General features: G+C 50.3%; 1 protein-coding gene across 3 annotated transcripts; it reads left to right on the forward strand.

Moving 5' to 3' along the window:
* Positions 1-422: 422 nt before the first annotated feature.
* On the forward strand, positions 423-22,658 carry ST6GALNAC4 (ST6 N-acetylgalactosaminide alpha-2,6-sialyltransferase 4). 3 transcript variants are annotated; one of them, XM_058302866.1, is made up of 7 exons: positions 423-600; positions 1,006-1,095; positions 2,036-2,203; positions 2,840-3,025; positions 14,223-14,635; positions 16,313-16,420; positions 17,941-22,658. In XM_058302866.1, the coding sequence occupies exons 2-7, from the start codon at positions 1,084-1,086 to the stop codon at positions 18,128-18,130; spliced, it is 1,077 nt and encodes a 358-aa protein (XP_058158849.1). In that variant the 5' UTR covers positions 423-600; positions 1,006-1,083; the 3' UTR covers positions 18,131-22,658. The 3 variants fall into 3 exon arrangements, with proteins under 3 accessions (XP_058158849.1, XP_058158852.1, XP_058158851.1); XM_058302869.1 differs by lacking the exon at positions 2,036-2,203; XM_058302868.2 differs by lacking the exon at positions 2,036-2,203 and having other exon boundaries at positions 473-600; positions 937-1,095.
* Positions 22,659-23,045: the final 387 nt, after the last annotated feature.

Raw genomic sequence — 23,045 nt, forward strand, 5'->3', positions numbered from 1 at the left:
GTTCCCGCTTCATTTCCCTAGCCATCCCCCAATTTCAGAGCTGGGGAGCTCGAGTCCCGACCCCCAAACAGTTTAGAAGCCGTGGCTCCAACCCCGCCAGGTCTTCCCTGCGAAGGCCCCAGAAGGAACCTGGGAGAACCCCTGGAGAACCGAGACCCGGACTAGCCAGCTTTGCGCAGCTCAGACCCCGCCCGCCGCTGCGGCTCGGGAAGCGGCTCGCAGGCCCCGCCCCAGCCCCGGGGCCTCGCCGCGGGCCTCGCACGCCCCGCCCCCGACTCGGAAGTCCCCGCCCCGGCCGCGCAGGCCCCGCCCCCGACTCGGAAGTCCCCGCCCCGGCCGCGCAGGCCCCGCCCCCGACTCGGAAGTCCCCGCCCCGGCCGCGCAGGCCCCGCCCCCGACTCGGAAGTCCCCGCCCCGGCCGCGCAGGCCCCGCCCCCGCCCCGGGCGGCGCAGCTCGGGCCTCCCGCGAGCAGGGGCTGCGGCCGCCGCGCCGCCGCCGTTCCCGGGTCGGGTCTCCACGCTGGTCCGCCCAGCCCTCGGGGCCATGGAGCTCCGAGAAGAGGACCGTCCCCAGCCGGCGCGTCCCAGCCTGCCCGCCTGGTTAGCGCCGGTCCGCGGAAGGGGCCTGGGACGTGTAGGGAGGAAGCCCACGTCCCGCCCCGCCCCACGCCTCCCTGCTCGGGTGCGGGGTAGAAGGGATGGGGTGGGGGTCCTGGCTCCTGGCCTGCTTGCACCGGACCCGATGAGTGACCCGGGGCCGAAGGCTCGTCCTTCCTTCCCTTCACCCCCGCCCCCCCCATCTGCACCATGGGGATTGTGCTGGCGGGAGGTCTCCTAGAGGTCACCGATCCAGGCTCCTTGAGGACCGTGTTTGGGGGCTCCAAGGCGTTTGGTTCCCAGGCGCCATCTTCCTCAGCCCCGGCCTGTCTCCCCTAGTTTCCTCCACGGTCTTGGACCCGGCCTGCCCTCCCCCACCCCCAGCCCTGAGTATCTGGGTCTTGGCAGGTGCCCAGCTACCACCCTTTCCCAGCCGGATCTCTGGAGGCTGCAGACATCTGGCTTGTAAGAGGCGGCGACAGCAGCATGAAGACTCCGGTAAGTGGCAGAAGGAGGGGGGCTAACGGGGTTTGGGGCTGCCTTCCAGCAGAGCTGCTTCAGTCACCTCTCTCACCCCAGGACTGAATGTCACTTCTGGCTTCACTGCTCCTGAGCAGAGGAGAAGGGCAGATTGGCTCCAAGTCCTACTCTCACCTGGCAGGCTGTGTGGCCCGGGGCCAAGTGGCATCCCCTCTCTGGTGTCAGTACCCCACCCTCCCCCTTTAAAATGGAGATAATGGTGCCCACCTCATGCGAGCATCCTCGAGGTCACGCGGTGAGGCAACCTCCTGAAAGTGGAATATGGTGACAGTTCAGCACTGGCAGCTGCTCCCATCATCGCTCAGGAGCCCCTGGTGGGGGTGGGAGGGGGTCCTGGTATGTGTGGTGTCCTCTCCTCCTGCCTAAGCAAGTGTCAAGCAGGCTCTGAGGCCTTAGATGCTGTGCCCCTCCCGCACACAACTGGCCGCAGAGAAGAGGCTTATTTTAGAAGCTGATATGGCTTGTGGGTAGAAAAGGGTGGGCCTCTGGCAGGATGTGCCTCTAGGGTGGGGGCTGTTTTCCTACCACTGATTTTCAAAGAGCACCAGCCACTGCTAGGTGGTTTCTGAGGGGTGGTCTAGGGACCTGAGCCTTGGGCAGGTTGAGAGAAAATTAGACTCCAGAGAGGCACAGGGGGCCCAGCACATGGCGGCAGACCTAGGGTCCCATCCCCCAGCAGGGGGCTCCCCCTCGCAGGGTTGGTGGGGGGTGTTCCTCAAGTCTCCCAGCAGGACTAGCCCCAGGCAAGGCCCGGGCCTGCGCCAGGAGGGCTGCCTGGTTCAAACGGCCTTTGGCACATGGTTTCTGGAAGCAGGAGCGTCTGAGCAGCAGCTTGGCAATTACTGAAACCATTTCTTGAATGACGCTTTCCCCTGTGGTATCCTCCTTACTCACCCAGAGGCTGACCCAGATCAGGAGATCGGCTAGGGGAACAGTAACGGAGCCGAGGGGGTGCAGCCTGCATCCGGGAGGTGAAGGGACTGGTAGCCCTTCTGACATGCCACTGTCCTGTCCTCGTGCGGTAGCACTTCACAGCATACAGCACACTTTGATGGCCATCCGGAGAGTAAGTCTCTACTATGGGGATTATCGGTCCCCATTGTATAGAGGAGAAAACAGGCCCAGAGGAGACGAGAGTCCATCCCAAGGCTACACAGCACACCCAGGCTTCTGGTTAAGAGTATGGGTTTTTGGGAAGTGGATGTAGCTCAAGTGATTGAGCACCTGCTTTCCACGTATCAAGTCCTGGGTTTGATCCCCAGTACCTCCTAAAAACAAAGCAACAAACAAATGAAAAAAACGAACTCTCACTGGGGAGCGAATGTAGCTCAGTGGTTGAGTACCTGCTTCCCGTGTACAAGGTCCTGGGTTCAATCTTCGGTGCTTCCTGAAAAAAAAAAAGTATGGGCTTTGAAGCCTGGATTTGCTGGATTTGAGCCCTGCCTTAGCTCTTCTTTTCTGTATGACTTGAGCAACGTCTGGAAAATATGGATAGCTATAGAGGTTATCTCTAGGGTCTTGTTTACCCAGAGCCTGGAGAGCCAGGATAATGTCTGAGAAACAGGTTGTAGATGCTGCTGTTCTGGTAGCTGCTGGGTTCTGGACCCATAAGCCTGGAGTCCAGCTCCTGCAGAGACTTCTAGGAGCCTGAGACCCTTCCCCCCCCCCCCCCCCCCAAAACCCTGACTGCTCTCTCCTCCAGGGTCGGCTCCTGCTCCTCATCCTGTGCTCCTTGGTCTTCTCCGCTGGCTACATCCTGCTGTGTGTCTGGGCCTGCCTGCCCTTCTGCCTGGCCACCTGTCTGAACCCCCACCTCTCCACTGGCTCCAGGCCCACCGTGCCGGGACCCCTGCACTTCAGTGGATATAGCAGCGTGCCAGATGGGAAGGTAAGATTGCTGGGCAAAGTGTTGGGGGCAGGCCTAACAAGGCTGCCAGAACACACACACCCCCGCCCCCCCCCCCCATCCTCCAGCTCTCTGGTGGGGTAGTGAGAGCTGGGCTTGAGCCAGGTACACCTGAACCTCAGGACTGGAGCCTCTGCTCAGCAGCTCTGTGACCTTGGCCAGTCACTTCACCTCTCTGGGCCTCAAGTTCTAGGAGAAAATGTTTTTTTAAAATTCAGAAGATATGGCCTGGCCTCTCAGAGCTGGGTGCTGGGGATAAAAAGGTGAGTCAGATGGGTTGCTGCCTGCCTGGAGCTCCCAGTCCAGCGGGGGAGACAGACATAATCACATCACAGTGTGATACATCCACCTCTTTAGATTAATCCATCCACACATTATCCATTTGTTCAACAAGTGTGTGTCGGGCACCTGTGATATGTTCAGCTTTGGGCTGACAGCTGTTGGGGACAGCGGGACGACATAGATAAAAGTTGTGTTTGACCCCAGAGCTTCCCGTCTCATGGGGACGGCGAAGACACTGGAACATGGGGTGACAGGGCACCTGTGACCCCTGCCCCATGGAGCCCCCCACCCCGTGCTTGCTCTGCCTGGTCTCATGTGGGGCACTTTCCACCCCTTACCCTGATTTCAGTGGCCCCACGTGGTGGGATTCTTATGTAGATTCTCAGCTAAGCATCCCCTATCACAGGGGGAGGCGTGTGGGACCCTGGCTTGGAGGAGACCTATTTTGGCTCCTCCTTCCTCAGTTGCCTCCTTATCTGGAAAGATGATCATTACTATCCCTGCCTCTGGATTGCTGTGGAGATTCAGCCTGGTAACTCACATTCAGTGTTCAGAACAAGTGCTGTATAAATATTGGAGGAAGAAATAAAAACAACTGGGGGTGCAAACCCGTAGGCCCCACAGGCTTGGTCAGGTGGGACCAGTGACCATTGGGCTGGGTGCACACTGCCCTATCTACCTTAGTGACAGCCGATGCTTATTTCAGCCACGTGGAGCCCTAGGGGACTGTGGGCCCAGGGTGATGTGATCCTGGTTTTTTTTTCCAAGCTGGATATTCAAAGCTGGTGTTTTGAATGTCAAAAACACCAATAATTTTTTTTTTTTTTTTAGGAACTGGGGCCAGGGATTGAACCCGGGACCCTGTCTGTGGGAAGCTGGCACTCAACCACTTTAGGCACATCTGCTTCCTCAAAAACACCAATTTTGTAAATTGTCAGTTAAGAAACCCGTTGGCAGATCTTGTGGTACAAGCAGAATACCTCCCAGGGGCGGGTGGGGACTCCCGATCTTCAGGACAGGCCCAAACCGAGGGCGCAGTGAGGCCGTCTTGTTCTTGCTGGGCCTGGGAAACGAGCCTGCAAGTCCTTAAACCAACATCGTGGCACTGAGCGGGACGTGGCAGCCTGTCTTCTGTGGACTGGAGGCCACGTGTCCGCGTCCTTTGCAGGGCCTCCGGGAGCGCACACAGGCCTGCCGTGGGAGGCAGCTCCCCCTCTGGGGCCCTGCTGGTCAGCCCAGTGAATATTTGCAGGCTTGGTGACTCAGCTTCTGCCTCTGAGAAGATAGCGCAGTGGGGTAGGACCCTTCGTGGCCCAGAGTCTGCGCTGGTCATCGTCTAGGCTTTTTTTTTCATTTTTGAAACAGTTTATTGAAGTATATCATTCATACATGAACATACATAAATAATAAGTGAATCATATACGTTGTGAACTTAACAAAACAAACATGCATGACATCATACAGGGCTCCCGTGCATCACCCCACCACAGACTCCTTGAATTCTTGTGAAACATTTGTAACAAATCATGAAAACATAGTCAAAGAATTATTACTAACTATAGTCCATAGTTTATATTTGGTGTATTTTCCCCCAACCCACCTGTATTAGCTAAAAGGGTGCTGATGCACTGTACCAGAAATCCGTTGGCATTTATAAAGAGATTCATTTGGGATAGACGCTTACAGTTACTAGGCCATAAAGCATAAGTTACTTTCCCCACCAAAGTCTCTTGCCATGTGTTGGAGTGAGATGACTGCTCATGTCTGCAAGGGTCCAGCCTTCCTCTTCCTCTTAAGGCTCCATGGTCCCAGCTTCTTCCAATATCAGCTGCAGGCTGGAATAAGTCTTGTCTCTCCCGGGCTTGTTTCTCTCTGGGCTCAGCTGCTCTGTTCTCTCCACAAAGTCAGCTGTAGACTACGGGGCTGTCTGTCTTCCCGGCGCCTCTGCTATGTCTGTGGAGCCATCTCTGTTCCTCTGTGTTCTTCTCCTGTGTGTTTACTTCCTGTGGTTCCAGCATACAAAACTCTACAACTGTCTCCTCTGCCATGTTGTTTTCTCTGTGAGTCACCACCCACCAGGGGCGTGTGGGGACTCAATGTCTTACTGATGTGGTCCGATCAAATCCTTAATCACAATTTAATCAAGTAAGAGTGAAACCTCTGAATCCAATATAATCGAATATGCCCAGGGGAACAGACCAATTTACAAACAATCCAATATCTATTTTTGGAATTCACAAACAATACCGAACTGCTATACCACCCTATTATTTTTTTGTTCATAAATACAATTTATCTAAGTCTACAATCAGTGGTGTTTGATATAATCACCGAGTTGTGCATTCATCACTTTAATCAATATTAGAGCATTGTCATTACTCAAAAAAAAAACACCAAACCACTATCATACCCATATTAATGTTAATTACAAATCCTATGATGTGCTTTCACCACTTCTGTTCATTTTCAAATTTCCAAACATTTACGAACAACTTTTTATCAGTCCTGTACAGATTAAACCTCAGCTTTCCATTCTATAACTGCATTCTTTTCTCTGGTGACTGATATTCTATCTATTAACTCCATGAGTTTGCTCATTATATTTAGTTCATAATGTGAAGTCATACAATAATTGTCCTTTTGTGTCTGGCTTGCTTTACTCAACAAAATGTCCTCCAGGTTCGTCTACATTGTCATATGCTTCACAACTTAATTTCTTCCTACAGCTGAATAATATTCCATTGTGTGAGTGCACCACAGTTTGTTTTTCCATTCATTGGACACCTGGGTTGTTTCCATCTTTTGGCAATTGTGAATAATGCTGCTATGAACATCAGTGTGCAGATGTCTGTTTGTGTCAGTGCTCTCAGTTCTTCTGGGTAGATATCCAGTAGTGGTATTGCCGGGTCACATGGCAAATCTATATTCACCTTCTTTAGGAACTGCCAAACAGTCTTCCACAGTGGCTATACCAGTCTACGTTCCCACCAACAGTGAATAAATGTTCCTATCTCTCCACATCCTCTCCAACACTTGTAGTTCTCTGTTTTTTAATAGTGGCCGTTCTAGTAGGTGTGAAATGATATCTCATTGTAGCTTTGATTTGCATTTCCCTAATTGCTAGTGATGTTGAACATTTTTCATGTGTTATTTCACCATTTTTATTTCCTCTTTTCAAGTCTTTTTTTTTTTTTTTTTTTTTTTGAGGTGCTGGGGTTTGAACCCAACCTCGGTGGGAAGCCCGTGTTCAACCACTGAGCCACTCGACTTCTCTGAATTGGTTTGTTTTGCTTTTTTTCTTTAGGAGGTACCAGAAACTGAACCCAGGACGTCTTCTGTGGAAGGCAGGTGCTCAGCCACTTGAGCCACATCCACTCCCTGCCCAATTTTTAATCAGATCGTTTGTCTTTTTGTTTGTTGAGTTGTAGCATCTCTTTTTATATCATGGATATTAAATCCTTCTTGGATATGTGATTTCCAAATATTTTCTCCCATTGAGTTGGCTGCCTTTTCACCCTTTTGACAGTCCTTTGAAGTGCAAAAGTGTTTAATTTTGAGGAGGTCCCATTTATCTATTTTTCCTTTTGTTGCACTTGCTTTGGGTGTAAAGTCCGAGAAACCACCGCCTACCACAAGTTCTTTAAGGTGTTTCCCTACATTTTCTTCTAGTCGTTTTATGGTCCTGGCTTTTATATTTAAGTCTTTGATCCATTTTGAGTGATTCTTGTGTAGGGAGTGAGACAGGGGATTTCTTTCATTCTTTTGGTTATGGATAACCTGTCTTCCAGCCCTGTATGATGGTGTGCTTGTTTGTTTTGTAAGTTCACAGCTTGTACTGCTTTGTTTGTTAACATGGTGTATTAGTCTGCCGAAGGGATGCTGATGCAAAGTACCAGAAATCTGTTGGCTTTTACAAAGAGAGTTTATTTGGGGTAAAAGCTTACAGTTTCAAGGCCCTAAAGAGTCCAGCTCAAGGCTGCTTTCTCACCAAAGTCAGTTGCCACGTGTTGAAGCAGGATGGTCGCTGGTCTCTGCCTGATCTCTCCTCCCTGGGCTTCCTCTCCCTCTTTAGGCTCCATGGGCCCAGCTTCTTCCAGATCTCAGTTGTAGGCTGGCATAGGGCAGGTGTCCTTCTGGGCTTTCAATATAAGCTGCAGACTATCAGGCAAATTGCTCATCTTTCCCCAGGGCCCCAGGATCAAAATGACAGCGCTCTCTCTCTTCCTGTCTGTCTTCCTGAATGGGTGTCCATTTATGTAGCTCACCAAGGCGGCGGGGACTCAACCTGAGTCATACCTTACTGATATGGTTGAATCAAAGCCCTAATCTTAATAGGTAATTTAATCAAGGACCCCTCAACTGAATCCAATATAATCAAAGGGAATCATACCCAGAATACATTAGCTTACAAACATAATCTTTCTCTTTTTGGGATTCATAAATAATCTCAAACTGTCACACATGGACTTGGTAGGTTTGTCAAAAACCATTTGGCCGTAGAGGTGAGGGTTTATTTCTGAATTCTGCATTCCTTGGCACTGATCAATGTGTCTATTTATGCCAATACCATGCTGTTTTGACCTCCATAGCTTTGTAATATTTTTCAAGGTCAGTCAGAAAAAGTCCTCCCACATCACTCTTTTAGAATGCTTTGGCTACTCAGGTGCACTTTCTCTTCCAAATGAATTTGGTAATTGCCTTTTCTATTTCTGTAAAGTAGGCTGATGGAATTTTGATTGGTATTGAATTAAATCTATTTATCAGTTTGGGTAAGATTGACATCTTCACAATATTTAGTCTTCCAATCCATGAACACAGATCATCTTTCTATTTGTTTAAAGCTGCTTTGATTTCTTTAAACATTGTTTTGTAGTTTTCTGCATATTTAAATTGTTTCCTAGATATCTGAGTCTTTTTGTTGCTATTATAAAATGTATTTTTTCCCCTGATTTCCTCCTCAGATTGTTCAGTACTAGTGTACAGAAACATTTTTGCATGTTGATCTCATATCCTGCCACTTTGCTCAACTTGTTTATGAGCTCGAGTAGCTTTGTAGCAGACATTTCAGAATTATTTAAATACAGGATCATGTTATCTGCAACTAGTGAGAGATTTACTTCCTCTTTTCTAATTTGGATGCTTTTTTATTCCTTTTTCTTGCCTAATTGCTCCAGCTAGAACTTCTAGCACAAATGTTAAATAACAGTGGTAACACTGGGCACGGCATCCTTGTCTTGTGCCTGATCTTAGAAGGAAAGCTTTCAGCCTCTCCCCATTGGGTACAATGTTGGCTGAGAGATTTTCATATATGCCCTTTATCATGTTGACGAACTTTCCTTCTATACCTATCTTTCTTTTTTGAGGTACCAGGGGCCTGGGATTGAACCCCGGACCTTGTATGTGGAAAGCTGGCGCTCAACCATAGAGCCATATCAGCTTCCCTGAGTTGATTTTTTTGTTTGTTTTGCTTGTTGTTCATTTTTGTTTTCTCAGGAGGCACCGGTAACTGAACCCAGGACCTCCCATGTGGGAGGTGGTAGCTCAACCACGTGAGCTGCATCCACTCCCCTGTACCTATCTTTTGAAGTTTTTTTTATCAAGAAAGGATGCTGGTTTTTGTCAAATGACCTTTCTGCATCAATTGAGATGCTCATGTGGTTTTTTCCCTTTGATTTGTTAACTTGGTGTCTTATGTTTATTGATTTTCTTATGTTGAACCACCCTTGCATTCCAGGAATAAAACCCACTTCATCATGATGTATAATTGTTTCTGTATGCTGTTAGGTTAGATTTGCAAGTATTTTGTTGAGAATTTTTGCATCTATGTTCATTAGAGAGATTGGTCTGTAATTTTCTTTCCTTGTAGTATCTTTATCTGGTTTTGGTATTAGGATAATCGTTTCAAAAATGTGTTTGGTAGTTTTCTCTCCTTTTCAGTTTTTTTTGGAAGAGTTTAAACAGGATTGTTATTAATTCTTGAAATATTTGTTAGAATTCACCTGAGAAGCCATCTGGTCCTGGACTTCCTTTGTTGGAAGATTTTGGTGACTGATTCAGTCTCTTTGCTTGTGATTGTTTTGTTGAGTCCCTGTATTTCTTGTAGAGTCAATGTAGGTTGTGCATTTCTAGGCATTTGTCCATTTTATCTAGGTTATCTAATTTGTTGGCAGTTTCTCATTATCTCCTTTTATGCTCTTATTTTCTTGTTGACATCTTATAGTATCCTCTTATGATCCTTTTTATTTCTATGAGGTTAGTTGTAATGGTCCCCCTTTCATTCCTGATTTTATTTATTTGTGTCTTATCTCTCTCTCTCTCTCTTTTTTTTTTTGGTAGTCTTGGTAAGGCTTTGTTGATTTTATTGAATTTTTCAAAAAACCAGCTTTTAGTTTTGTTGATTTTCTCTTTGTTTTTTTGTTCTCAATTTCATTTATTTCTGCTCTAATCTTTGTTATTTCTTTCTTTCTGCTTGCTTTGGAACTGGTTTGCTGTTCTTTTTCTAGTTTCTTCAGTTCATTACTTATTTGATTTTAGCTCTTCTTTTTTAATATAGGCATTTAGGGCTATAAATCTCCTTCTCAGCACTGCCTTCTCTGTATCCTATATGTTTTGATAGCCTGTGCTTTTGTTTTTATTCGTCTTGAGATATCCACCAAATCTATTTGCAATTTCTTCTTTGACCTACTGATTGTTTGAATGTGCTGTTTAGCCTCATATATTTGCAAATTTTCCCCTTTTCCCACCTATTATTGTTTTCTAGCTTTAGTCCATTTTGATCAGAGAAGGTGCTTTGTACAATTTCAATTTTCTTGTATTTATTTTTTTCTTTTCTTTTTTTAAATTTATTTTTTGTCTTTTTTTTTTTTTTTTAAGATACATAGATCACACAAAATTCTTCTATTTATTGAGAGCTGTGTTGTGGACCAACATGTGGTCTATCCTGGAGAAAGACCCATGAGCACTTGAGAAGAATGTATAATCTGCTGATTTGGGATGCAGTGTTCAGTATTTATCTGTCAGGGCTAGGTCATTTATCATATTGTTCACGTTTTCTGTTTCCTTGTTGATGTTCTGTGTAGTTGTTCTATGTATTGTTGCGAGTGGTGTGTTGAAATCTCCAACTATGATTGTAGAGACATCCATTTGTCCTTTCCACTTTACCAGTTTACCTCATGTATTTTGGGGCACCCTGGTTAGGTGCATAGATATTTATGACGTTATATCTTCCTGGTGGAGTGTTCCTTTTATTAATATATAATGGCCTTCTGCATCTCTCATGACTCGTTGTTTGCACTTGCTATGTCTGTTCATCTTCCTTGTTTCTTTAGGGAGCACCAAGAGCTGAATCCAGGACCTCTGATGTGGGAGGGAGGTGTCTAATCACTTGAGCCACCTCTACTCCATGTTTTGTCGTGTCTCTCACTGTTTTTCCTCTTGTATCTCTTGTTGTGTCATCTTGTTGCGTCAGCTCGCTGTCTTCTTTAGGAGGCACCAGGATCTGAATCAGCAGCCTCCCATGTGGTCGGTGGGAGCCTTAGCCACATCTGCTTCCCTCTTAACACTCTTTTTCATTTGACACCTGCTTTGTCTGACACCAGTACAGCTACCCCTGCTCTCTTTCGGTTACTATTTGCGTGAAATATCTTTTTCCAACCTTTGACTTTCAGTCTGTTTGCATTGTTGGGTCTAAGGTGAGTCTCCAGCAGACAGCATATGGATGGCCCGAGTTTCCTTATCCATTCTGTCAGCCTGTGGCTTTCAGTTGGGGAGTTTAATCCATTAACATTCACTGTTACTACTGTAAAGGCACTGCTCACTTCAGCTGTTTTATCCTTTGGCTTTCATATGTCATCTTATTTTTGTCCATCTTTTTACCTTTTTGGTTACCCTTTCTGATACTTTTTACTTCTCCAGTTTCCTCTAACCCTCCCTCTCTTCTCTTCTCTTTTCTGGCTGCAGAACTCCCCTTAGTGTTTCTTGCAGGACAGGATTCTTGTTTTTGAACTCTTAGTTTCTGTTTATCTGTTGCTATTTTAAGCTCACCATCATATTTGAATGACAGTTCTGCCAGATAATTCTTGACTGGCAGTTTTTTTCTTTCAGTACCATAATTATATCCTATCACTGCCTCCTCCCCTTCTTGGTTTTTGAAGAGAAATCCACTCTAAGCCTTATTAGGCTTCCCTTGTATGGGATGTTTTGCTTTTCTCTTGCTGCTTTCAGAATTTTCTCTTTGTCTTTGGCATTCTGTGTATTATGCATCTTTGGGTAGGTCAATTTGGATTTATTTTAATTGGAGTAAACTAGGCTTCCCGGACACATATATTCATGTCTTTCATGGTTTTGGGAAATTTTTGGCCATTATTTCCTCAAATACTCTTTCTGCCCTTTCCCCCTCTTGTCTTCTTCTGGAATCCCTATAACATGTCTTTTGGCGCTCTGTGTTACTATTCAATTCCTTGAGCCCCTGCTCAATTTTCTCCATTCTTTTCTCTTTGTTTTTCCTTCTCTTCAATTTCATTTGCTTTTTCCTGTATATCACTGATTCTTTCTTCTGTGATTTCAAATCTGCTGTTTTGTACCTCTATTGTATTTTTTTGAGTTTTTTTTTTTAGATTTATTTTTTAATTTATTTCTCTCCCTTCTCCCTCCCCCCATAGTCTGCTCTCTGTGTCCATTCGCTGTGTGTTCCTCTGTGTCCGCTTGGATTCTTGTCAGCGGCACCAGGAACCTATGTCTTTTTTTGTTGTGTCATCTTGCTGTGTCAACTCTCCATGTGTGCAGCACCAGTCGTGGGCAGGCTTCGCTTTTTTCGAATGGGGCGGCTTTCCTTGTGGGGCACGCTCCTTGCACGTGGGGCTCCCCTACGTGGGGGACACCCCTGTGTGGCACGGCACTCCTTGTGCACATCAGCACTGTGCATGGGCCCGCTCACCACGTGGGTCAGGAGGCCCTGGGTTTGAACCCAGGACCTCCTGTATGGTAGGTGGATGCTCTATCAGTTGAGCCAAATCCGCTTCCCTCTATTGTATTTGTAATCTTACTTATTGTGTCTTTCATTCCTGTAAGTTTTGTTATTTTTCTATCCAAGATTTCAAATTTTTCTTAATGTCTTTTATTTCTTTAGCAATGTTGTCCTTCAGCTCTATGATTTGATTTAGGTGATTTTTGTGACCTCACTGATTAACTGTTTCAAGTACTGTGTCTCATCTGGAGCTTTGATTTGTCTCTTTGCCTGAGTCATGTCTTCCTTGTAATTTTTTGCTGATGTCTAGGCATCTCATTCTAGTGCTGAGTTTATTCTGATGTTCAGTTTCTCTCTCTTGCTTAGGGATTTAATGTTAGGTAGCTGTGTGCTACCACTGTCCCTCGACTCTTGCTTCAACTTGTTCTAGATGTTTAGGATCGCCTCTAACTGCTCAAACCAGAGCTAAGGACCCAGTAAAGGAGTGCAGGCCAAAGTCCAGGGACCTTGGAGAGGGTAGCAGTGAAGGCACCTTTGCCTCTTTTATTTATTCGTCATTATTTTCTTTTTTGTGCACTTTTCTGGTCTGACCAGCAGATTGCACTTTTGGGCAGACCTCTTGGATCTGACCCCACGTGCGAGGGGGAAATGCTTTCAGTGTAACTCCTCAGGCGGGTAGATTGAGCAGAAGCAATATCCTCAGGCGGGCCAAGCCTCCCAAGCTTTCTCAGAGGGTGTTCTCCGTCCTTGGCTGGCCACACCACCCTCCCTCTGCCTCTTCAGCATCCTACAACCAGTAGGGAGGGTGTGTGAGAAGGCAGCTTATCGTTAGCTCCCTGCCTGTTCTCCAGGTAGACTATGTCACAGCCCCACCTGTCCGGGAAGTGTGAGATCCCTCCCGTGCAGCAGACCATGTTCACTGGCCAAAATCTGAATTTGCTGTAGCCTTTGTCCCTCCCTCTCCCCTTTCCTGGAAGGGGACCCCTGCAACCCCCTCAGTCGGCAGCCACTGCAGTCCACAGCTGTTGCAGTCCATACACTGCTGTTTGCTCCGTAGGTGGTGGGGTGGGTACCCGCTGCTGCTTTTGCAGCCCTACTCACAGGGTTCTTCAGCCAGCGGAGACTCCTTTCTTTCATCCCTCTCTCTTCTGGGAGGTTTCTCGCCTTCCCCTGGTGTCCTGAGCCCCAGAGCAGCCCTCCAGACAGTCTGCCTGTCCTCTAGCTATTTTTTCTGGGAGAGAAGTGATCCCTCTGCCCCTCTAATTCTCCATCTTCCTGGAAGTCCCCCTATCCAGGCATTTTAATTAAATCTTCACAAATGGGTCAATTCAAAACTGTTTTCATTCCTATTTTCCAGGTGAGGGAATTGAAAATCAGAGGCAAAGTGACTTGCTCAAGGCCACACAGCTATGAGCCAAGATTCAGCCAGACCCTGCTTTTGCTTATGTACTGGGCACAGTGTGATTAGAGCTTGGGCCCAAGAAGTAGGCCTCTCTAGGTGGTTCTGAAGAGCTGAGGTTCATGTTTATTTAACAAACGTTTTTATGACGCCCAGTCTGTGGTAGGCACTGCTCTAAGTGCTTTACAACGATTTGCTCACATAACCGTCATAAGGAACCTGCGATGCAGGAACTGCCAGGGCCTCAGCATCAGCTCCCAAAGACAGCCACAGGGACAAGGGCCACGGACATAGCTGGTGAGGGAGCTTAGGGTTCTGGATGTGACATCAGAGCCTGCTGCCTGTGTGGCTGTGCCCCGAGGAAAACCACTTTACCTGCCCAGCCTCAGTATCCTCTCTGCAAAATGGGTTGATAACAGTCCTGAGAGCTATCATGGGGATTCAGTGAAATCACAGGTGTTCCTGGGTGGAGGAGCCGCCCGGTGGAAGCTCTGTGCCCATGCCTCTCTCTCTCCCTCCACCTCCCCCTGTAGCCGCTTGTCCGTGAACCGTGCCGCAGCTGCGCCGTGGTGTCCAGCTCCGGCCAGATGCTGGGCTCCGGCCTGGGTGCCGAGATCGACGACGCCGAGTGCGTGCTGCGCATGAACCAGGCGCCCACGGTGGGCTTCGAGAAGGACGTGGGCCGGCGCAGCACCCTGCGCGTGATCTCGCACACGAGCGTGCCGCTGTTGCTCCGCAATTACTCACACTATTTCCAGCAGGCCCGGGACACGCTCTACCTGGTGTGGGGCCAGGGCAGGCATATGGACCGGGCGCTCGGTGGCCGCACCTACCGCACGCTGCTGCAGCTCACCCAAATGTACCCGGGCCTGCAGGTGTACACCTTCACCGAGCGCATGATGGCGTACTGTGACCAGGTCTTCCAGGACGAGACAGGCAAGAACCGGTGAGCCTGGGGCCTCCAGGGGTCTGCCTGGCGCCGGGGGGCCCTGGCTTCTTGAGGAGCACCGGGGTCTGCTCCGTCAGGGGGTCCGCAGTGACGGAGGCACGGGCAGTCCTGCTCTCCCCGCGATTTGTCACGCAGATACAGAATCATTAGGCCAGCGAGCAGGCGACGGGGCTGCAGCGGCCAGCATGGGCAGGTGTCAGGAGCGCCCCGCTTGGGAGGGAATGGTCTGAGATCTGAAGTGGTCTCTGAATTCCCTTCCAGCTAAGAAAGTTGGGGTGGCAGCCCTCTCCATCTTCCTCGTGCACCAGGCACTGGTGAAGCGCTCTGCGTTCAAGGTGGCACCTGGTGCCTCGCCCTAAAGAGCACTCACTCAGCCCACCCTCCTCCACACACCTGCTCCTGCCCTGGCCTGCCCAGCTCAGGAAATAGACAGCTGCCAGTCTTCAGTGTTCCAGCCCCAACCTTGGGCTGTGGCCCTGACCGCCCTCGTTTCATCACCTGCCACATCCAGAATCCTGCCGGCTCTTGAATCTCCCCTCCATGCTCACGGGCGCCACCCCGACCCCAGCCATCAGCCTCTTCCGCCCTTGCAGCAGCCCCCTGGCTAGCCTCCCTGCCGCCTGCCTTGCCCCTGCAGTCTGAGCTCCTCCTGGGATTTGGATCCCATCAGTCACCTACCTCAAGCCTGCAGCAACTTCTCATCATACAGAGAATAAAGCCTAGACTGCCCGCCTCCTCCCTTCCTGTGGCCGACAGGCATTGTATGATCTAGTCCCTGCCTGCTTCTGTGACCTCATCTCCCCTTAACTCACTCTGGTCCAGCCACCCCAGCCGTCCCAGGTTTCTCTGATGTCCCCAGTTGTTCCCACTTGCTGTTCCCTCTCCCTGGAATGTTCTTCCCCCTAGGTCTGTCCATGGCTTGTTCCTTCTTGCCCTTCAGGTCTGGATGAAATGCCACCTCCTCAGAGAAGCCCTCCCTGATCACCTTGTGTGAAGGAGCTCATCCCGCCCTGACATTCTTTATCCCATTATCTTGTGTTCTTGTCCTCATAGCAGTTGTTCCTCCTGACATTCTCTTGTTTATATATTTGTCTCCTTACAAGACTGAAGCACCAGGTCTGGCAGGTTCAGGGTCAGCCCAGGGCCTGGGAGTGCTCAGTTTGGTTTGAATGAATGAGCCGCCTCATGAAGTAGGACCTGTAATTATCCCCATTTCACAGAAGGCTGCCGGAGCACAGAGGTTAATGGGCAAATCTGATATCCCACAGCAGATTTGGGGCTCAACTGAGGACTGTTTGACTCTGGACACTGCAGCTTACCCCCTCTTTTAGCCACTGTGCTCAGCTGCCTCCCACTGTCACACCAAGCCCAAGCCTGGTCCCTTCGCAGCGGAGCCTCCGGGGGGCTTGCCCGAGCCCTCCAGGAGCAGCTTGGCCTAAGCCCTGCAGGCTGGTGAGGACTGGACAGACCTGGCTGTGCCTCCAGCTCTGTCTCTGGCCGGCTGCCAGCCTGGGGCTGGTTCAGGCCACCCCCTCCCCAGCCTCCTCCAGGGCCCTCAGCTGGGGGAGTAACAAGTGCTGTGCCTTGAGAGAGCTGAGGCTTTAGGGTCGCCGTGCAGCCACTTGCTGGGTGCTGGGGAGGGAGCGTACTAACTGTGCCCTCCCCACCGTGCAGGAGGCAGTCGGGCTCCTTTCTCAGCACCGGCTGGTTCACCATGATCCTTGCCCTGGAGCTGTGCGAGGAGATCGTGGTCTACGGAATGGTCAGCGACAGCTACTGCAGGTCAGGCCAGCCAGGCCGCGGGCCGGCAGGAGCGGGGGTTCCCGGGCTGCCCTTTGAGGGGAGGCTGGTGAGGACGGGGGGCCGCACTCCCAGGCCTCAAGCCAGAGGAGCTAGGGGGCTGGGTTCAGCAGCCCAGGGGCTTCACAGTGGGTGGCCGAGGCGCGGGCCAGCGGGAAAGGGCTCAACCGCTGAAGCAGACCTGGCACCAGCCCCAGCTCTGCCAAGTGCAGGCTGTGCCGCCTTGGCGGGTCGTGCCGCCTCCCTCCCGGGGCCTTGACTTCCTCATCTGTAAAGTAGGAAAAATAACAGCACCTTCCTCAGGAGGTCGTTGAAACATTTAGAGAGAGAATAATCCACGAAAGTACTTAAACACAGCCCTGGGGCCTATGTGGGTATGGAGGTATCAGTGTACATCGCTTATTATATATCTATTACATTTAAGTCATTGCTCTTTTCCATATGTTTCAACACTGTATCATCAAGTTCAGAAATAGTTACATTATTATTTTGTAACAGTTCTGTTAGTACACTTCAGTATTATAACTAGCAAGTGCCGAGGCAGTTTGCACCCTCAGTTCTCTTAGGAACTCGTCTGTGGTGCCTGTGGGTGTGATGGCGGGAGCCTCTGTGCCCTCTGCTGGGGTGCTTGGCCAGGCCGCTGGCGTAAATGGCGCTGGTGGCAGGTGGGGGTGTGGGCTGGCAGCTGGGTGTCCCAGGGAATGAGAAGGAGGGGTGCCCTTCCATATGAGCCCAGAGCACTTTGCAGTCCTTTTTTTTTTTTTTTAAGATTTTTAAAAAATTTTATTTCTCTCCCCCCACCCCAGTTGTCTGCTCTCTGTGTCCATTGGCTGTGTGTTCTTCTGTGACGGCCTCTGTCCTTATCAGCGGCACTGGGAATCTGTGTTTCTTTTTGTTGCGTCATCTTGTTGTGTCAGTTCTCCGTGTGTGCGGTGCCATTCCTGGGCAGGCTGCACTTTCTTTTGAGCTGGGCGGCTTTCCTTACGGGGTGCACTCTTTGTGCATGGGGCCTCCCCTACGCGGGGGACACCCCTGCGTGGCACGGCACTCCTTGCGCGCATCAGCACTGCGCATGGGCCAGCTCCACATGGGTCCAGGAGGCCCGGGGTTTGAACCACGGACCTCCCATGTGCTAGGCGAATGCCCTATCCATTGGGCCAAGTCCCCTTCCCTGCAGTCCTTTTTTTTGACGTGTCCACTCATCCTGAACGATGGATGGCACCACCCCCATTTGCACATGGGCTGTCGAGGCTCCCCAGGGGCACATCTCTTGCCCAGCTTGCAGGAGGCAGAGCTGGGCCTCGAACCCTGGCCTTTTGGATCCACAGGCTATACTCTTCCCGGGCTGCCCTGCTCCTCCACAGCCTGGGTCCAGGTGTGGGCTCCGTGGGCCTGTGGGTACCTGTTGAGGGGTAGTTGTGGTCAGGGGCAGGCCCTGGTGGGAGGTGAGAGGGTTCCGTGCCCCACACCTGCCTCACGCCAACCTGGTTCTCCACCTCCAGAGAGAAGAGCCATCCCTCAGTGCCTTACCACTACTTTGAGAAGGGCCGGTTGGACGAGTGTCAGATGTACCTGGCGCACGAGCGGGCGCCCCGCAGCGCCCACCGCTTCATCACCGAGAAGGCCGTCTTCTCCCGCTGGGCCAAGAAGAGGCCCATCGTGTTTGCCCACCCATCCTGGAGGGCCGAGTAGCCCCTGTCGCCCAGTGGCCGGCTGCTGTACCATCACGGTCTCATTCCATCTGAGGCTACCACACCCCACCAGAAACATTTGCTTTATGGATCCTGCTTCTTGCCTGAATCCCGAGGCACAGGTGACCCTTTTCTGGGTGCACTTGTGTGGGGACACTTGGAGCCATCTTGGGCCTTATGACTTGAAGGGGCGCTGAGGGGGCCACGGCGACCTCTGCACCCTCCTCCCCACTGCTGCTCCCCGAGCAGTCTGAATCTTCCTTTGGGGGTTCATTCCACTTCCAGGTTTGCCAAGTGGACTTCGTGCCCAGAGCTGATGGCACCCCGTTCACCAGCATCGACCTCGTACCAGCCCTGGTCATTCTGTCTTCCCCTCATTCGCCCTGGGTGCCACACTTCCCAGGCTGGTTGCCCTGGTTGGGGCAGCCAAGAGCTCGGGGTTCACTGGGCAAAAGGGGCCATCTCAGGAGTGTACGGGTAAACTTGTTTTCTGGCCGCCTGTCTCCAGTGTGCACATGTGCCTGGCGGTTCCCTCCGTGCCACAATTCCAGAACCTGTTACTTGGCAGGCAGGCTGAGGCTTGTGGCCCTTCCCCAGGCCTGCGCGGCCACCCAGGCTTTGGTGCGTTCAGCACACCTGCGTGTTTCTTCCCTGAGAGCCTCCCACTGTGGCACCCACCAAGTCAAGGAACCTTCTGGAGGGGCTGGCCTCTTGGCTGCACTTGGCCCAGGAAGCTAACCCCTCTGTGCCCCCACTGGGAGGAGAGCCCATGTGGGCGGTCAGGCACAAGTGGGAAGGTCTCTCGCGTCAGACCTGGTCTCAGTCTGTGCTTCCTTCCTGCTTTAGGACCCTGGTCAGTCAGTACCCATCTCTGGGCCCAAGTTTCCTCATCGATAAAATATATTACTAAGGAGTGTGGATGCAACTCAGTGGTTGAGTGCCTTCTTCCCATGTATGAGGTCCTAGGTTCAATCCCTGATACCACCTAAAAATAGACAGATAGCTAGGTAGATGATTGATAGATTAGATAGATAATTATATATAATATATATATTGAGATGCCGCTTACCTCATGGGATTTATGAATTCAGTGAGATGCACATGTAAAGTGCCTGTCCCCAGAGCTTAGGGTCCACCGACATGTGACCTGGGGGAGCCAGTGTTTTAAATGGGGTCGCCCTCCCTCCACTGGCCCTGCCTGCCCTGACTTGGTGGTGACGTCAGCTGCCTCCCTGATGACAGCTTCTTCCTTGGCCTCCTGGAAGGCCGCCTCTTCCTCCTCCGTCCCCTGGGAGGTGCCGGCCTGGCCCCTGGACCCAACACAAAGAGGCGCCTCGGTCCTAGCCCTGCCCCTGGGTGGGATGTTTATTGCTGGATTGGCCCGTGTAACCGAGCCAGGATGATCCAACCAGGCGCTTTCTCTGGCCAGATGAAGGTGACCCCTGACGGGCCCAGCCACGGCTCTGAGGTCTGCACGGGGCTCTGCCCTAGAAGAAGCCAAGGACCCCTCTCCTTTGCCACTGCTGGCCCTGCAGCCGCTGTCAAGTGAGTGGGGGGCAGAAACCTCATGCCCGGCCCTGAGGGGGGTCACCTGGATGGGCAGCCCCTCGGCCTGGTTCCCTGTCCACGTCCTTTGCTCCTTCAGCAGGCCTGCTGGACACCCACCCTATTGTCTCCACCCATGGGGACCAGAGGCCAGAGGGGAAGCCAGGTGACCCTCAAACCGGGAGGTGTCTGAAGGGGCTTTTCCTTAGGAGGGGCCTTGGCAAGGCTGGGAGCTGGATATTCACCCTCACACCTACTCTCCCTGGGCTGGGAGAGGTGGGCAGATGTCCCGTGGTCCCTGAGCCCCACCTGGCCTGGCCCAAGGCTGGCGTGCAGGCCTGGGATTTCCCCTGGGCGGATGTGACCCTTCCAGCTTCAGTCCATGGAGAGTCAGGGTCTTCCTGCTTTAGCTTGCACCGGCACCTCCGCCGGGACCCAGGCCTTGGGAGCATGCGCTTACAGGGCACCTACTGTATACAGGCCCTCACTTGTTTGCTCTCACTGGCCTTACTTCTCCAGAGGCCCCTCCCTCAGGCTCCTTCTGTGCCCAGAGGGGGAGAGACAGGAGTTCCCAGGCCTGGCTCCCAGTCCCAGCTCTGCCCAGGACCCCCAGAGGCTTGGGCAGGTCATGTCGCCTCTCTGGGCCTTGGTTTCAATTTCTATGAATTGGCAGCTAGGATAGCAGGTGAAGTCTCTGAGGCTTCTTGCCAGGACCCCATGGAAAGAAAGAACCATAGCAATGCAAAGAAGGTTTGCTGAGGATCAGAAAGGGTGATCACGCCCAGGTCCTCCACCCCTGGGGCAGGAAGGGCCCAGCAGACCACGGAGGTCAGGGCTCTGCATTGAGGGGGCCAGCCCCGGGAAGGGACAGGGCGTGCTGTGGTGGTTGACCACAGCCACCTGTCCCTGAGCATTGGGGTGTGGGTGTGGGGCAGCCTGGATTGTGCAGTGGCCCAGCTCGGCCACTGATGAGCGTGATGTGCTGATCCAATCTGATAAGCTCTCCTGGACCAACACCGATTTATCAACAGGTGTTTCTTATCTGCATTGCCCAAGGTTGATGGCTGCTTTATTTTATTTAAAATTTGAAAAGCTCGTAGCATGGGAGTAAGTGTCCAACAGATGTTCCTTCTTGTTACAATTACTAAGGTCAAGTGGTTACGGGTGCTTGGAGCCCCAAAGCAGAGCCTCCTGGCGCAAGCCTGGGGTGGGACACCGGCAGGCCTGAGTGCGGAGCTCCAGGTCCGGATTTGGTCCAGGAGCTGGGCTAATTGCCCTCATTTCCGGAATCCGGGTCCCTAACCAGGGTCAGGGAGGAGGGCCTGGGGCAGGATGCCTCCCACCAGCTAAGTCCACCAGGCTTCCCACCTGGCCGCCCTGCCCTCCCCCCCTTGCTGGTTTTCCATCCTAGGCCCCTTGGGCAGGATCAGGAGACCCCTGCGTGGGAATGGTGCTGAGGTTCAGGAAATGGGAGGCTGGGGTGGGGGGGCAGGAACACTCAGCTACTTTGGGGGCTGCGATTGCCTGATTGGAGCCTTCCTGGGGGCCTGCTGACTTTTGTTTTAATTAAAAACAAGAGTTAAATTACCAAATTAGCACAATGCAAACAACCTGAAAGTTTATAAAGCAAGAAGTGAAGGCTGTGTTCATTTACCCTTCCTGTCCCAACTCTGGTCTCCAGGGGAAATTACTGCCGATAGTTCCCTGTGGATTCTTCCAGACAACTTTTGTGTGCATTTGCAAGCATACATGCCTAGAGAATTGTATTTTTTAAAAACAAACAAAGGAATCATGCTATATACATGGTTCATTTTTTATAAACAAGTTAACATTTTGATTAATTTTAAAATGTTATTTATTAAATAAAAATTTAAAGTAAGTTTTTTTGTTGCCTTAAAAATCTTGGAAAATACAGTAAGCCAAAAGAAAAAGAGCAGCCCATAATCTCATCATTTCATAAATAATCACTTTCATCATTCGGGTAGGCAAACACTATCTTATTCTTATCATTCCTCCTTTTCCCCTTTATATATATATATATATTTTTTTTTTTTTTTTTTTCAGATTTATATCCATGTTTATCCATGTTTTTTTCTTAAAACTGGATGGTAGCCTCCTAGGGGTTTATCGTCTACTGTTTTTTTGTATGCCTGCAATAATTAAAAAGTAACTTCCAAACCCCTCTACCTCCACCCCAGGTCCCAGCCTTGCGCACTGGAATTCAAGGCCCTGGGGACCTGAAGCCTCCTACCCATTGCCCTCTGCCGCTCCCAGACCTTTGCTCCAGCTGTCCCTTCCGCCAGGAAGGCCTTTCTCCTGCCCCACCTGACCCTTTGGGCTAAATCCATGTCTGCAGGAATTCCCCCTTTCTAAATACTGTAAAACACGGAAAAGACTGTATGTCTCTTAAAACGTACAGGTAATATGAACCTCTTGAACTCATGGCCCTCTTAACAACCAGATCACTAGAAATTTGCACCCTACCCCATCTTTCTGCCTCCAACCCCCTTTCCATACCCTGCCTTCCCTGCTGGGATAACTGTGTTCTCGACTTGTGCTTGGAACAGTTTGATCACTATATCTCCTCTCTCTGACTGGGGGCAGGGTTTCCCCCGTATGCTTAAACAGTAGCTTATGCAGTTTTGTCTTTTGAACTTGCCATTTTCACTCCTCATGTCTTAAGATGTATCCATGTAATGTAATTAGAGCTTACTTATTTTCCCCTGCTGTGTGGTATTCCAGCAGGTGAAAGTACCGCAGTGTTAAAAAAACAACAACCAAAAAACCATTCTTCTGTTGATGGGTATTTGGACTGTTTCCAGTTTTGTATTATTTCAAGCAATTCTGCTATGAACATTGTATTATATATTTGCAAGAATTTCTCCAGTGTTTATATCCAGGAGTGGAATGCAGAGCTGTGCAATTATACAACTTTTCCAAAGTGTTCATACTAGATGCAGTTTTTAAACTTTCCTTCACTTAAATATCTGGATGTCTTTTCCTGTCAGTGCGTATTGTTCTACATGATCATTTAAAAAACTATTTTAGTAATGTATATACAAACTAAAATTTCCCTTTAGCCATATTTGAATACTTTTGCTGCTGTTAATATTATGATGTACTACCTTCCACATCATCTGGTAACTTTAACAGCTTTCTCATGCACTTGCAGGGACATGCCTTTGTTTATTTAACCAGTCCCCTTTAATGACTTCACATAAATAAGGTAATGAAGACTGGATAATGAACAGAAGTAACATTTGTAATCCTTACAGCCCCGTGAGGTTGCTCTTCTCCCCATTTTCCAGAGGCAGTGAAAGAGTAAGTAATGTGCCAAAGCTGCCCAGCCAGCAGGTGGCAAGAGGTGGCCT

The sequence above is a fragment of the Dasypus novemcinctus genome, chromosome 8 (genome assembly GCF_030445035.2).
Source record: "Dasypus novemcinctus isolate mDasNov1 chromosome 8, mDasNov1.1.hap2, whole genome shotgun sequence".
Taxonomy (NCBI): Eukaryota; Metazoa; Chordata; class Mammalia; order Cingulata; family Dasypodidae; genus Dasypus; species Dasypus novemcinctus.